The following is a 15,059-nucleotide window of genomic DNA, read 5'->3' as shown; positions in this document are numbered from 1 at the left end:
TTTGACAAATATTTAAATCATTTATTGCCATTAGGTTACAGCACTTGAATATACACGCCGCGCGGAAGCACAGACACGTTCTCTGTCGCTGGCGAGGACAGCGCATGTGGCCAACCCTCGGTGGTCTCGTGGTCAGTAAAGAGTTAAGGATTCTGAGTACTTTAGTGCTAAGAATTGCAAATTTTCTCTCTTCAGTTTTTCATTAGTAAATTCTACCAGGTAATACACATATTACTGCAGATAAAACCATCACTGGGAGTTATGAAATTGATTGCATATTTTGAGCTACTCTTTATGAAGAGAAGTAAAACATCTGGTATGTGTAAGGCAGCAGAGAGTTGGTTTAGGGACTCTCAGCTATTTCTAGAAAAATTGTGGTTAGTAAAAATAGCATTCAGCTTATTTTCCTTAGCAAGACTATTCTGAGGATGGGCTCCATGACTCAGCAGCGCTGATGGGCGACACTGTCCCTCCGCAGACCTGCTTTCTCAAGTTCCACTGTTATGCTGATGCCTTTTTACTCATCCTGGAGACAAACATGAAGAAAAATTCAATGAGAAACAAATTTCACTGCCCGCCCAAAGACCTTGAGTGGCGTTAAGAGACACCTTTACATTTATTTCAACTTATCATTTTATAAAAATGTTAATTTGCATTGCGTTCACTGACCAATCAAGGTTTTTAACTCAACAGCACATTTCTTCTTTCCCAACAGCACATTTTTGCTCCGAATCCAGTTTCCCCAACTGGTAACACCTGTTTCTGTACACACACATTCACACCCAGTCCCCCAAGGCCTTGAGATTTGAGTACACACACATTCACTCTCCCCAGTCCTCAAGACAGAAACGATTAAATCGGGATCTGCTTACTCGTGTTTGAGAAGGCGTCCTCCCTGAATGAGCTGGGCTACTTCGTTTGTGGCGTGGCAAGCAAACAGAAGCCAGTTTCGAGGCTGTACCTTGTAGGCAAATCTCATGAAGGTCAAGGAGTAACAACAGAGAGCTGCCAGAAACAGCAAAGCAAAGACTCACAATCTAGCAGACTTGGAGCCGGTGTGATCACAGATCGGGGGCTCAATCGCCTTCATCAGAAAAAGAATCGCTTCTGCTAAAACTTTCCACACGATAAAAGTTGTTGCTTAAACGCTCCCAAGAATGGGAAGCTCATCCTATATTTTCTCTACTGTGAGGTATTTTACTTAGTAAACGTTTTAGGCACGTGTCTGTTTGCTAGAGTGGGCCGTTTGCTCTAGCTGCTTTTTCTGTCCCCTTAGAATTGTTCACAACCCGCTGTCTCAAAGAATGGCCACTTAATCCCCGCGAGGCTTTTATGGTCAAATACCAGGATTTCAAGGAAAGTGCCAGAGGACACATTCTTCAGTTGTGTGTACTAGAGCTGAAAGGCACACAGGACCTTAACACTTCCTGGATAAACATTTCAAAGCAAACTGTTTTCTTCCTCCGCATGCACGAGCAACACCCTTCCATGCCATCATATTCGGTACAGTATGTTCCAATAGTGACTGTAGTATCTGGAGCTACAAACCTGAAATGTAAACAGGAGCCTAAAGTCCTCCCAATTATTCAAATCTGTGTCCTTACCAAATGTCATCCGCCCACTGATAATCTCTGGAGACTTTTTCATGTCATTGATGGCAGCAATGGGAAGACCCCAGTTGGCTACAGGGCCCCAGAAATGCTACAAAATGAGAGGAGGGGAGAGGAGAGGAGAAGGGTAAGGTGGGGTGTGAACACTGCATTTTCTTCCTTTAAACTATAATGGGGACGTTCGAAATGATTCTTCATGTTTACATCATGCAGGTTTACTGGTTAACAGATGGCCGCTTAACGTCTGGGCACGGACTGTTCAAGGGTTTGCCTGGCCACTGGCGGCTCTTCCAGGGTGAGCCCCGAGTCAGAAAGGACTTGGCGCTTCACCAAAGTCCCTACCAACTTCCAGCTTACCGCTAGGTAACCTCCGTCCCACTGAGTGAACTTTAAATCAGATTAACTCCTTACCCAATTCCCGCCGGCCGCAACTTAAACCTCCTTATGACTGTTCTCGATAATGTAATGTTTAAACTATCAAAATCTCTTTTTCAAATTTTCATTGAGATATTTGTCAATCTCTCTTACAACGCCGATCCTAGGTTGGAGATTGTTTCTGAAGAAGGCAACTTAAAAGGGGAGAACCGGTTTTTTAGCCACTATGAGCTATATTTAGATCAGAGAGCCTGGAAATCACTCAGAACCCCAGAGATACTAAGAAATTAAGACTGGAAGATACTTTTGAAGTCCTAGCAGCAACCTACGCCTGGAAAAGGCTCAACAGCTCTTCAGGCTGTGACGGCGGCCGTCCCAGGACAGCAAAACGACGTCCGTGTTTAACAGCAGCAACATCCAATCGACTGAAGTTCTGAGGCTGAACTAAGTTCAGTGGCTTCTCCCATTAAATTGAAAATTCTTTCATTAATGTACAATTTGCAATACTTTAAAGTATGAGAGAAACCACACATTGTTGGCTAAACACCCTTTTCAGTTAACAGACTATTATCAGCGATCCACTTCTCCCCTCAGAGCATTTAAGATAAATTCAGGCTGCTGAATGCATTTCTAATATTGACCAGGAGTCATTAAAATCCGGACTTCCATAAGAAGTAGGAAACCAGGGAAATACAAGAAAAATAAACGAGAATTATGTCTGGCATGATAGAATATTCCAAAACGCTCACATAACACACTTCAACGTAAGCAGGAGGCCCAGGCCACCAGGAGCTGTAAAGCGCCAGAGCCCCCACAGGGCCAGCAAGCTAAGCAGGGAAGCGTCTACAGCAGAGTTGACCTCGAAAATCAGACGCAGCTGGTGTAAAGGATCTCGGAGGTTCTGGGGTGGCTAATGACTCCTCTTGTCTTCGGACTGGATATTGTCTGAGGAAGACCCACACTTTTGGAACTGTTATTTCTTACGCCTGGACGTGGGGTGGCCATTTCCCCTCCCCCCTCCCCACCGGAGCTCTGGAGAGGCCTGGAGAGGGAGCGTGCCTCTCCTTCCCTTACCAGCCGCCTTCTGTCCCCACCTGTCCTTTTCCAGGGAGGCCCTTGCTTTCTCAGCTCCCTGTTGTGCCAGTGTCTCCCTTTCCTCCCCTGCTGACCGGGCCTTTCTCCACTTTGGTCTAGTTTCATCTTTTTCTAGTTCATCTCTTTCCATAGATAGCTCTGCTCTGCGCGTTGGTCCCAATGTCTACCTTCTCACGCATAGAGCTGGGGCTGGAACAGAGCCTGGAGAGTTCTCCACCACCAGGCACAAAGGCGTCTCCACCCACAGGCAGGGCCAAAGAGCAGGACCATGGCGTAGATCTGACACCTCAAGTAGCCCTGGGGGGCTTGCGCTCAAATGGTGGAGTCACAGGTTTTAGTGTGAGGACTGTTACACATGAACAGAGTTCTGCAAGTTAGGGGCGATATACACACTTGTGATGATGGACATTGAGCGACCCTTCAGACAGGTTTCTTAAAAAGAACATGAAAGGTAAAAATGATCTCAACACTAGTTTACTAAAAGATCCAACCTTAGAAAGTTAAGAATGCATCCTTTCTATCTAGTGCAAGCTTCTAGTTCCCACTTCCCTGTCTGGAAATATGTGTTTGGTCCAGCTCAGCAGTTGATGCACTGGTCTTGCCAGGAGTGAGCGCCCCAAGTGGGTGAGGACCACCAAGGGGCCACCGGGAGAGCCACCAGGCACGGCAGCTGCATCTGCATCTGCTAGCTCACGCAGAGGAAGCCAGGTCTGCTGTCTGTAAGTCTGGCAATGCACAAAGTCTACAAGAGCCTAAAATAAAAATAGAACAGTTTTCTTACCGTACTATTTTGTGAAGAGTCCCCAAGGTTCAGACAGGAGAGATGTGGGAGGGGAAAAAAAAAAAAAAAAAAGATCAGGTGCTTTGAAAGATTCCGGTTCTGAGGTTACTTCAACCTCACACGTGTGTTTCAGCAGCAGAACGACCAGCTGAGCAGCACGCATTCCCAACAACTTGGACACAGCAAAATTAAACCTCGATTTTATGAAAATAAACATAAGCCTTAGAGTGAAGCTGTCCAACAGAAATATAATGCAAGTCACCACTAGGAGCCACATATGTAATTTTAAAATTTCTAGAAGCCACATTAGACGTAAAAAGAAACTACAGAATTTTAAGTTTATTCTAACATATCGAAAATATTTTAATTTGAGTATGTACTCAACAAAAACTTAGCAATGAGATATTTTACATTCTTTCTTTGTACTAAGTGAGATCTGGCGTGTGCTGACATTCGTGGCACGTGTCATTTGAACAGGCCACGGGGACGATGCTCTGCTGCCTTCTGTGGCTCAGGGTTGCACATGGCATTTCTCTGGAAATGACGAGAAGAGAACAGAGTGCTGCAGAACTCTAGCAACGGTGAGCTCGCCATTTTTACTAACAGGTTATCACCAGAACGAAAGCCCCTAAAAATAGTCATGTAATTATACATTTTGTTCACTTCAAAACTCTGGAACCTCAAACAGTGCCTGGCACTTACAAGCATTGAGAAAGTCTTTGTTGAATGAATGAATAGTAAAAACTTTCAACATTGTGTTTTTCTGAATGTTAAACCGTTTAAAAATACATCAAAAGTTTTGTAATGAATTACTTCTATTTCTGAAATGGCAATTCTTTTTGCAGGATATAGCTTAATTGTTCTGGATGGCAAAATCTTAAAAGTTTATATACTGAAAGAGTTAATGAAGTAAAATGATAAAATCCTTTATAAACACACATCCAAACGGCTCTTCTCACCGTTTTGACTTAGAGGTTGAGAAGGTTCTAATTTCCAGCATGAAAATATTTGTTGACAGTGCTAATAATATTCTTCAAATAGGTTCTATTATGAAATACAAGAAGCCTAGAAATAGCCTTTCAAAGTTAAGTGAATTGTTAGAACAAATTATGTTTCAACTGTGGTAACAGATTGTGTTATCCAAGTCTATGTCACAGGAAGTCCAAACTGAGCAGGGTGCTTTGTGGCAGAAGGGGTGGATTGCCTTACCAGACCAGACAGTGTAATCTAGTAGATTGTGGACTACACTCACCTGCAGTGTCACTACTCTTTGTTGTTGTTAGTTTCAGAGGTAGAGTTTAGTGACTCATCAGTTGCATACAACACCCCGTGCTCATCACATCCCGTGCCCTCCTTCATGCCCATCCCCCAGTTACCCCATCCCCCTACTACCTCCTCTCCGGTAACCCTCAGTTTGTTCCCTAGAGTTATGAGTCTCATGGTTTGTCTCCCTCTCTATTTTCATCTTTTATTAATTTTTCCTTCCCTTCCCCTATGTTCATCTGTTTTGTTTCTTAAATTCCACATATGAGTGAAATCATATGGTCTTTGTCTTTCTCTGACTTATTTTGCTTAGCATTATACTCTCTAGTTCCAACCACACTGTTGCAAATGGCACGATTTCATTCTTTTTGATGGCTGAGTAATATTCCATGGTATATATATACACACACTGCCTCTTCTTTACCCATTCATCTGTCGAGGGACATCATCTGGGCTCTTCCTGTATTTTGGCTATTGTGGACATTGCTGCTATAAACATTGGGGTGCAGGTGCCCCTTCGGATCACTCTGTTTGTATCATTTGGATAAATACCTAGTAGTACAATTGCTGGCTCGTGGGGTAGCTCTATTTTCAACTGTTTGAGGAACCTCCATACTGTTTTCCAGAGTGGCTGCACCAGTTTGCATTCCCACCAACAGTGTAAGAGGGTTCCCCTTTTTCCGCATCCTTGCCAACATTTGTTGTTTCCTGACTTGTCCATTTTAGCCATTCTGGTGTGAGGTGGTATCTCACTGTGGTTTTGATTTATATTTTCCTGATACTGATGTTGAGCACTTTTTCATGTGTCTGTTGGCCATTTGTATGTCTTCTTTGGAGAAGTGTCTGTTCATGTCTTCTGCCCATTTCTTGACTGTATATTTTGGTTTTTGCAGTGTCATTATTCTTAAACCATCTTTGTTCAGGATCTGAACAAAGAACCATATTTAATTAGCCATAAATTACCAGTGGCACATTTTTTTCCCACAAAAATATTTTAAAAGATGTAGTTTTCAAAACCTAAAATGTCAACTTGGAGATAATTTAGTTTTCAATTCAGAACTCTTCCTGAACTGCACCCTACCCAGCAAAGTTATCATGCAGAATTGAAGGAGGGAGAAAGAATTTTCCAGACAAGCAAAAGCTAAAGAAGTTCATCACCATTAAATTAGCCTTACAAGAAATGGGGTTAATTAGCAACAAGAACACATATGAAAGAATAAATCTCACTGGAAAAATAAATATATAGCAAAGGTAAGTGGATTAATTACTTATAAAGCTAGTATGAAGGTTAAAAGACAAAAGTAGTAAAAATAACAATGATTACAATAATTAAGGGACAGACAAGATATATGTAAAATATTACAAAAACATAAAATAAGGGGGGATGTTGAGCTTTAGAATGAGATCAAACTTACAGTTGTTATCAACTGAAAACTGACTGTTACAGATATGAGTTGTTATATATAAGCCTCATGGTAACCACAGAGCAAAACCTAGAGTAAATGACAAAAAATAAAGGTCATCAAACCACAAAGGAAGAGAGTGAGAGAACAATGTAACAGAGAACTACAAAAATATCCAGAAAATAAGCAAAATGGCAATAAGCACATACCCACCTAACAATTCCTTTAAATGTAAATAGACTAAATTCTTCAATCAAAAGAATAAATGAATTGGTTAAAAAAAAAAAAAGATTCATCTATATACTGTCTACAACACACAAACTTAAAATGAAAAGATAGAAAAAGATTCCATGCAAATGGAAACAAAAGAATGTAGTTACCTATACTGATATCAGACAAAATAGACTTTAAAACGAAGACTGTAATAAGAGACAAAAAAGGGTCTTACATAATGGTAAAGGGGTTAATCCAACAATGAGACATAACAGTTGCAACATAGGAGCATCTAAATGTATAAAGCGACTATTAACATACCTAAAGGGTGAAACAGACATCAATTTAATAATAGCAGAGGACTTTAATACCTTGCTTACATCAATGGCTAAATCATCCAGATAAAATCGATAAGGCAACACTGGCCTTAACTAGCAAGTTAGACCCGATGAAGTTAACAGACCAGAAAAGAACATTTCATCCAAAAGCAATAGAATACATATTCTTCTTAAGTGCACATGAACATTTTCCAAGATAGATCATATGTTAGTCCACCAAACAAGTCTTAATAAATTTAAGATTGAAATCAAGCACGTTTTCCAACCATAAGGATATGAAACTAAAAATTACATGAAGAAAACTGGAAAACTCATAAATATATGGAGATTAAACAACATGCTACTAACTGATAGGTCAAAGAAGAAATAAAAAAATGCCTTGAGACAAACGAACATGGAAATGTAGCATACCAAAATTTATGGGATGCAGCAATGAATAATTGTACACCAACAACTGGACAACCTAGAAGAAATGGATAAATTCCTAGAAACATACAACCTACCAAGACTGAATCAAGATAAAATAGAAAATCTGAACAGACTGATTATTAGTGAAGAGATTGAATCAGTAATCAAAAACCTCCTAACAAACAGAAGTCCAGGACCACAGAGCTTCACTGGAGAACTCTTATAAAAAAACATTCTACAAGGCTAGCATTGCCCTGATACCAAAACCAAACAAGGATGCCATACAAAAAGGAAAATTACAGGCCAATATCCTTGATAAACATAGATGCAAAAATCCTCAATAAAATATTAGCAAACTGAACTCAACAATACATTAAAAGGACCATACAGTATGATCGAGTGAGATTTATTCTAGGGAGTCAAGGATGGTTCAACATCCACAAATCAACGTGCTATATACCACACTATACCACATCAACAAAATGAAGGATACAAAAAATATGAGCCATCTCAACAGATGCAGAAAAAAAAATTTGACAAAACTGAACACCCATTTATGATAACTCTCGACAAATGAGAAACAGACTGTATTGATAAAAAGTAACTGAACATAATAAAGCCCACATAAAACAAGCACACAGCTAACATCACACCCAATGGTGAAAAGCTAAAAGCTTTTCCTCTAAGATTGGAAACAAGGATGTCTACTCTTGCCACTTTTATTCAACATAATATTGAAAGTCCTAGCCAGAGCAATTAGGGAAGAAAAAGAAAGGGCATTGAAATTGGAAAGAAAAAAGTAAAACTGTTACTGTTTGTGGGGCCCCTGGTTGGCTCAGTTGGTAGAGCACATGACTTCTGATCTTGAGGTTCTGAGCTCAAGCCCCATGTTGGATGTAGAGATTACTTAAAAATAAAATCTTTAAGGAGCACCTGGGTGCACAGTCCGTCAAGTGACTCTTGATTTCGGCTCAGGTCATGATCTCAGGGTCGTGAGACTGAACTCCGAGAAGGGCTCCACACTCAGCAGGGACTCTGCTTGAGATTGTCTCTCCCTCTCCCTCTGCCCTCACCCAGCTCATGTGCTCTTTCTCAAATAAATAAATCTTAAAAACAAAACAAAACAAAAGATCTTAGGGGAAAAACCTGTTAGTATTTGCAGTTGACATGATATAAAATAGAACCCTGAAGACTCCACCAAAAAATGTTAAATTCAGTAGAGCTGCAGATCATAAAATCAGTATACAGAAATCTGTTGTGTTTCTTTACACTAATAATAAACTATCAGAAAGAAATTAATAATCCCATTTACAACTGCATCAAAAAGAATAAGAGACCTAGTAATAAATTTAATCAAGGAGGTGAAAGACCTGTATGTTGAAAACTATAGATACTAGTGAAAGAAACTAAAGAAGACACAAATAAACACAAAGTTATTCCATGCTCAGGGATGGGAAGAACTAATATTGTTAAAATGTTCATACTACCCAAAGCAATATACAGATTCAATGAAATCCCTATCAAAATTCCAATGGCATTTTCCACAGAAATAGAACAATCCTAAAATTTGCATGGAATCATAAAAGACCTTGAATAGGCAAAGCAATCTTGAAAAGGAAGAACAAAGCTGGAGGCATCAAGTTCCCTGATTTCAAACTACATTACAAAGATGTAGTAATTAAAACAGTATAGTGTTGGCATAAAAACAGACACAGATCAATAGAACATAATAGAGCCCAGAAATAAACCCACACATATTTGGTCAATATATTATGACAAAGGAGCCAAGAACATACAGTGGGGAAAAGACAGTCTCTTCGATAAATGGTATTGGGAAAATTAGACAGCCACATGCAAAAGAGGGAAACTGGACCATTATCTTATACTATACACAAAAATGGATTAAAGACTTGAAACCATAAAACTCCTAGAAGAAAACTAGGCAGTAAGCTCCTTGACACTGGTCTTGGCAATGATTTTCTGAATCTGACAGCAAAAGCAAAAATAAGTGGGACTCCCATCAAACTAAAAAGCTTCTGCACAGTAAAAGAAACCATCAGTAAAATGAAAAGGCAACATATTGAATGGAAGAAAACATTTGCAAATCATATAACTGATAAAGGACTAATATTCAAAACAGTAACCCATACACCTCAATTGCAAAAAAACCCAGCATGATTAAAAAATGGGCAGAAGATCTGAATAGACTTTTTTCCAAAAAAGACAGACAGATGGCCAACAGGTACATGAAAAGATACTCAACATTCACTAATCATCAGGAAAATGCAAATCAAAGCCACGAGGTATCACTGCACACCTGTTACAAGGACTACTATCAAAAACATTAAAAGTAAGTGTTGGCAAAGATGTGGGGAATGTAAACTGGTTGTGCACTGTTGGTGGGAATGTAACTGGTGTGACCACTGCGGAACACAGTATGGAGGTCCCTCAAAAAATTAAAACTAAATTAAATATGACCCAGCAATTCCACTTCTGGGTATTTGAAGAAAACAAAAACACTAATTTGAAAAGCCATGTATACCCCTATGTTCACTGCGGCATTTACAACAGCCAAGATATGAAAACAACCTAAGTGTCCCCTGATGGACGAATGGATAAAGAAACTGTAGTACATATACAATGGAATGTTACTCAGCCATAACAAAGAATAAATTTTACCATTTGCTACAACGTGGATGGACCTCAAGGGCATTACGCTAAGTGAAATAAGTCAGAGAAAGACAAATACTGTGTGATCTCTCTTATATGTGTAATCTTAAAAAACAAAACCAAAAAAATAAGCTCAATAGATACAGAAAACAGATTGGTGATTGGCAGAGGCAGGGGGTGGGGGATGTGAGAAATGGGTGAGCTGTTTTGTTAGAGTTTAAATAAGTTGAATAAAAATTCTAAAAGAACGTAATGTTGATTACTTAGTGATTTAATGACTGTAAAACAATCAGAGAATAAAATAATTCTAAACAACACTGGTAAATACAAAAATCCACAACTCAACATCCCTTAATTCTATGTCAGTTGTCCAAAGCATGAATCAACTACTAAGTCAGAAAACCTGGAATGCCTATTTTTGCAGAGCCATGCTAATGAAAAAAGGAAAAGCTTCTTAGTGTGTATGAATATCTGTTCCAAAGAATGATAAATTCATAAGCAACACACAAACTTCAATTTGGGGAGAGTAATGTAAAAATGTAAAAAAAAAAAAAATACCCCTGGTTTTGGGGCACCTGGGTGGCTCAGTCAGTTAAGTGTCCCATTCTTGATTTTGGCTCAGGTCATGATCTTGGGGTCGTGAGATGGAGACCCGAGTTGGGTTACACGCTCAGTGCAGAGTCTGCTTGAGATTCTCTCCCTTATCCCACACCCCCAACTCCTTCACCAGTGTGCACGCATGCTCTCAAATAAATAAATCTTAAAAAAAAAAATACCCTTGATTTTTCTCTTTATTTGGTATGCTGCCTTTATTTCCATGAAGTTTAAAAAAAAAAAAGTATAAGGGTCTTTCTTCTTGTGTTGACTTACAACCTTGAACTCTCAGGGGGAAACTCAACCTTTCTGGCTGAGGATGATGGTGGAGGTGATGAAGGACAACCACCATGTGGTTTTTAAAAACAAAACAAAATGCCAAAAACCTTATCTTGTTTTTCTCTTTAATTTGGAAGTGATTGGTAGGTTTGAGATTTCCTCTAAGCTCATTTTTATTTTCATAATGTCTCCTGAACACTGCAGACAGTACCTGTTAGCTTTCTCTGAAAGCACTGTTAGTCCGCAGAACTGGTCACTTGCTTAGATAGTACTAAGGGGTCCAAGCCACAGCCTCACAGGGTCTCTAAGCCACTGCTTACAGTGAAGTGAGGTAAGAGTCTGAGATGCTCTAAGCTGCAGTTCTCCTGCAGCCTGAAAATGCTCACCTACATCTTATTTATTGTCACCAAGTTTTACCAGATTTTCTAATTCAAGTTAAAATGAGGATGTTTTCACAACTAGAATGGATTGATGTTCCACTGGACCATTTGGCTGGTCCAAACTAACTGGATGATAGAAAAGACCTCTGGAAACCGGACTGTACAGACAACAAGGCTCTCTTGTGGCCAGTCCTGCTTCAACACTATCCGCTTCACGAAATGTCTGAAGGTCAGTTATATGGCGGGGAAGGAAAACCAGGGGCAGGGTGCCAGAAGCAGCATGGCAGAGAGAAGAGGCACAAAGTACCTTACACCTTTTCTTTTTTTTTAAGATTTAATTAACTAACTTACGGTAGAGAGAAAGAACGAGCGGGGGGTGGGGAGCAGAGGGAGACAGACAAGCAGACTCTGCGTTGAGCACACAGCCTGACACAGGACTCGATCTCAGGACTCTGAGATCACAACCTGAGCCGAAATCAAGAGTTGGACGCTTAACTGACTGAGCCACCCAGGTGCCCCAACCCTACTTCTTTTTGACCCATTTTTGTGCATTACTATTTTCCTCTAATTCCTAACCCCACATTCCCGCTGTGGCTCCACAAACTTGGTGTCCAGAGGGTCTCAAGTTTGGTCTAAATATCAGTTTCCCATGTGGCAAGTGAGGTGTTGGACTATCAGACTCCTAAGGTCTGTTCCAGCTGTGCTATTCTATCATTTGGGAAGGGGTCCCTGTTGTTCTACTGCAACTTCTCATCTGGGTAGTAAGGAGAAATCTTTAAAGCTTTCTAGAAAACAAGGAGTTAAAATTAGAATAGCATACCTTATTAACTAAAGAATATTCATGGCAAACACCCCATTAATTTCAGATTTGTAAGTGTGCTAACAGGCTAACGAATTTAAAAACACTCCATGACCTAGGTTCTGCTTAAGAAAACATCCTTTACACGTATATGTCCAAATACATACATGCATATACACATACCCGTTCACCTCTCAGGAAGGGGGGTAAATCTGTAGACTGTGACTGACTCCATCATTAAAGCCTATGTCCTACACCTCACAACTTACTTGTTCAATCTCATTTATTTTTCCTAACCAAAATTCAGGACAGGGAAGGAATGCAAAGACAGCAAGGAATGAGGACAGGAACAGCAAAAGCAAAAAGAGCTATCTTTTTTTACCCCATCAAGAAGGTATATGAAGAATTAAAAAAAAAAAAAAAAGATGGGGTGCCTGCTGGCTCAGTCCGTAGAGCACATGACTCTTATCTCAGGGTCATGAGTGCAAGTCCCACACCGGGCGTGGAGATTACTTAAAAAGTAATAATGACAGAGGTCCAGGAAGTTCTTGATTCAAGATCCTCATTAAGGTAAGAAATCATGAGAGATGGAAGGCACCAAAAAGAGAGTATCAGAACCCAGGGAACTAAACATGGAATATTACTCTCGTCAAGCACTACGCTATATTGTTAAACAGCTACCAAAGCACAAAAGGTAAGTAATTGCCCAGGACCACACAGCTAAAAATTACCAGGGCTAGGGTTCTAACTCAGTCATTTGGGTTTAATAATACTGTAAATCACTTCTAGTAAAAATTGTCAGGAATTATTTAATATTAAGACCTTACTTAATTGTCCCTGGTTGTCCTGGTAATGCCTTTTACAGCTGTTTTCTTCTATGCTGGATCCAATAAAAGTCCACACACTACCTATGGTTAGAGCCTGTTTCCTTAACTCCTCTTTCTCAGTGAAAAAAATCAACATCTCAAAATAAACTCGGAGGGGTGCCTGGCTGTCTCAGTCGATACAGCATGCTACACTTGATCCCGGGATTATGAGTTGGAGCCCCATGTTGGGTGTAGAGAGTACTTAAAAATAAAATCTTAAAAAGAAAAAATACACTTGGAAATCCACTTTAGTAAGAAAGACATTTCAATCTTACTCATAAAATGTGATTGACAGAACTTTAAATCTGTATGAGATATGATTTTAAATTTTTTTCTGAAACGCTCAACTATGTTATTAAAATAGTTTTTAAAATTCTGGAACAGCTTTAATTTAGAAAAATCTCTATATCCCTTCAGTAGGCTGTAAAAAGAATCCACATCTTCAGATGGTAGGGAGTACAAAGTAGATAGAACAAGTTCTCGAGGAGGTGAGAAGAACCTCATTTCTGATTTGAAAGAGGGACACAATGAAGTTTTCTTCCTTATGCTTCGTTCTTCTTTACAAAAGCATAGCAGGGCTGTGGGCAAGAAGCTTAATTAATCCTTTTTATATTGGCAAAAATTCAGTTGCCTTCACACTGCATCCTTTGGATAGTTATAGGACTTATTTCTCCTCAGCTGTCATCACTTTGCTTCTTTACCACACTATTAACTATTGAAAGAAAAAAAAAAAAAAGAACAAACCCAAAACGCGACCCTACACCTACCTAAGTTTTAAAATCACAACCCAGGAAAACGAAAAAGTATACCCCTAAAAAAAAAAACACTATTTAAAACTGTTTCAAAGTTATACTAAATATTCTGAAATAAAAGCAGGGGTCTCAAGATTCGAGGAGAAAATAAAATACAGAAAGTGTGTCTTCAGGCCTTTACTCGCAAATGCCCTTTGATTCTAACTGGAAAGGAAATCGAGTAAGAGAAAGTATGTCCTTGGAGACACTCCACTTTGGTTGGCAGAATATTCGTATATAAAAACATGTGAGGGGCGCCTGGGTGGCTCAGTTGGTTAAGCGTCTGCCTTCGGCTCAGGTCATGGTCCCAGGGTCCTGGGATCGAGCCCCGCACCAGGCTCCCTGCTCCGCGGGAAGCCTGCTTCTCCCTCTCCCGCTCCCCCTGCGTGTGTTCCCTCTCTCGCTGTCTCTCTCTCTCTGTCAAATAAATAAATTCTTAAAAAAAAAAAAAAAAAACCCACACAAACATGTGAGATCTGACTCCCCTCCCGGCTCTGAAAGTCTTTCAAACGAAAAACCCGAAAGGCGAGCTGGATTCAGCATCTGTATTTCCGTGGGGGCAGGAGAGGAGTCCTCGCGCACCTGCCGCGCACCTGCCGCGCACCTGCGCTCTCACAGCGCCTCCCCCTGGCGCCTTCCAGCCCCGCATCCCGGCACCGACACCGCACACCTGGGCGCGCAGCTGCCGGACAGGTGCACCAGGCCCCGCCCCACTAAGGGGACTCGGCGACTTCCAGCCAGGAAACCGCGCCGGGGGCGAGGGTCCTCTCGCTGCCCGCTGGTCCACCGCCCCGCCGTCTCCCGCCCGGCCGGCCGCCGCCGCCGCCCCGCTGCCGCGTCGGTCCCCCGCCCGGCCGGCCCCTGCCGCGTCGCCGCCCCGCCGCTCGACCACCGCCCCGCTGCCCCGCTGCCCGGCTACCGCGCCCTTGTGGCTCCGCGTCCCGGGCGGCGCGGACCCGACCTCCGGGAGACCTTGGTGGGTCCGGGGGTCCGGCCCGGGGGTCTCGTCACCTCATGAGGTAGTCCCGAAAGTCCTTGCTCCGGACATAGTCCGCCGCTTTCCGCACCAGCGCGCCCGCCATGGCCGTGCCCGACACCAGACCGCCCACACTGCCCTCGCCTCCGCTCCTCGGAGCCCAACGACACCCAGCCTAGCGGACAGCGCTGACACCGCACCCGCCCGCGGGCTCGCCT

At 41.4% G+C, this 15,059-nt stretch overlaps 1 protein-coding gene across 2 annotated transcripts; it reads right to left on the bottom strand.

Annotated features, from left to right (window-relative positions):
• MPC1 (mitochondrial pyruvate carrier 1) lies at nucleotides 1-15,059 on the bottom strand. 2 transcript variants are annotated; one of them, XM_088023802.1, is made up of 5 exons: nucleotides 14,877-15,059; nucleotides 4,878-4,881; nucleotides 1,605-1,701; nucleotides 873-1,005; nucleotides 1-526 (listed from the first exon to the last, which is right to left on the bottom strand). In XM_088023802.1, exons 1-5 carry the CDS (start codon nucleotides 14,945-14,947, stop codon nucleotides 502-504), a joined length of 330 nt encoding a protein of 109 aa, XP_087879928.1. In that variant the 5' UTR covers nucleotides 14,948-15,059; the 3' UTR covers nucleotides 1-501. The 2 variants fall into 2 exon arrangements, with proteins under 2 accessions (XP_087879928.1, XP_027959188.2); XM_028103387.2 differs by lacking the exons at nucleotides 4,878-4,881; nucleotides 14,877-15,059 and adding an exon at nucleotides 3,862-4,649.

Source organism: Eumetopias jubatus, unplaced genomic scaffold, assembly GCF_037043125.1.
Source record: "Eumetopias jubatus isolate StellerSeaLion01/CBP00866 unplaced genomic scaffold, mEumJub1_p1.0 scaffold_6, whole genome shotgun sequence".
NCBI classification, from domain to species: domain Eukaryota; kingdom Metazoa; phylum Chordata; class Mammalia; order Carnivora; family Otariidae; genus Eumetopias; species Eumetopias jubatus.
This window is presented reverse-complemented; position numbering and strand designations above follow the sequence as displayed.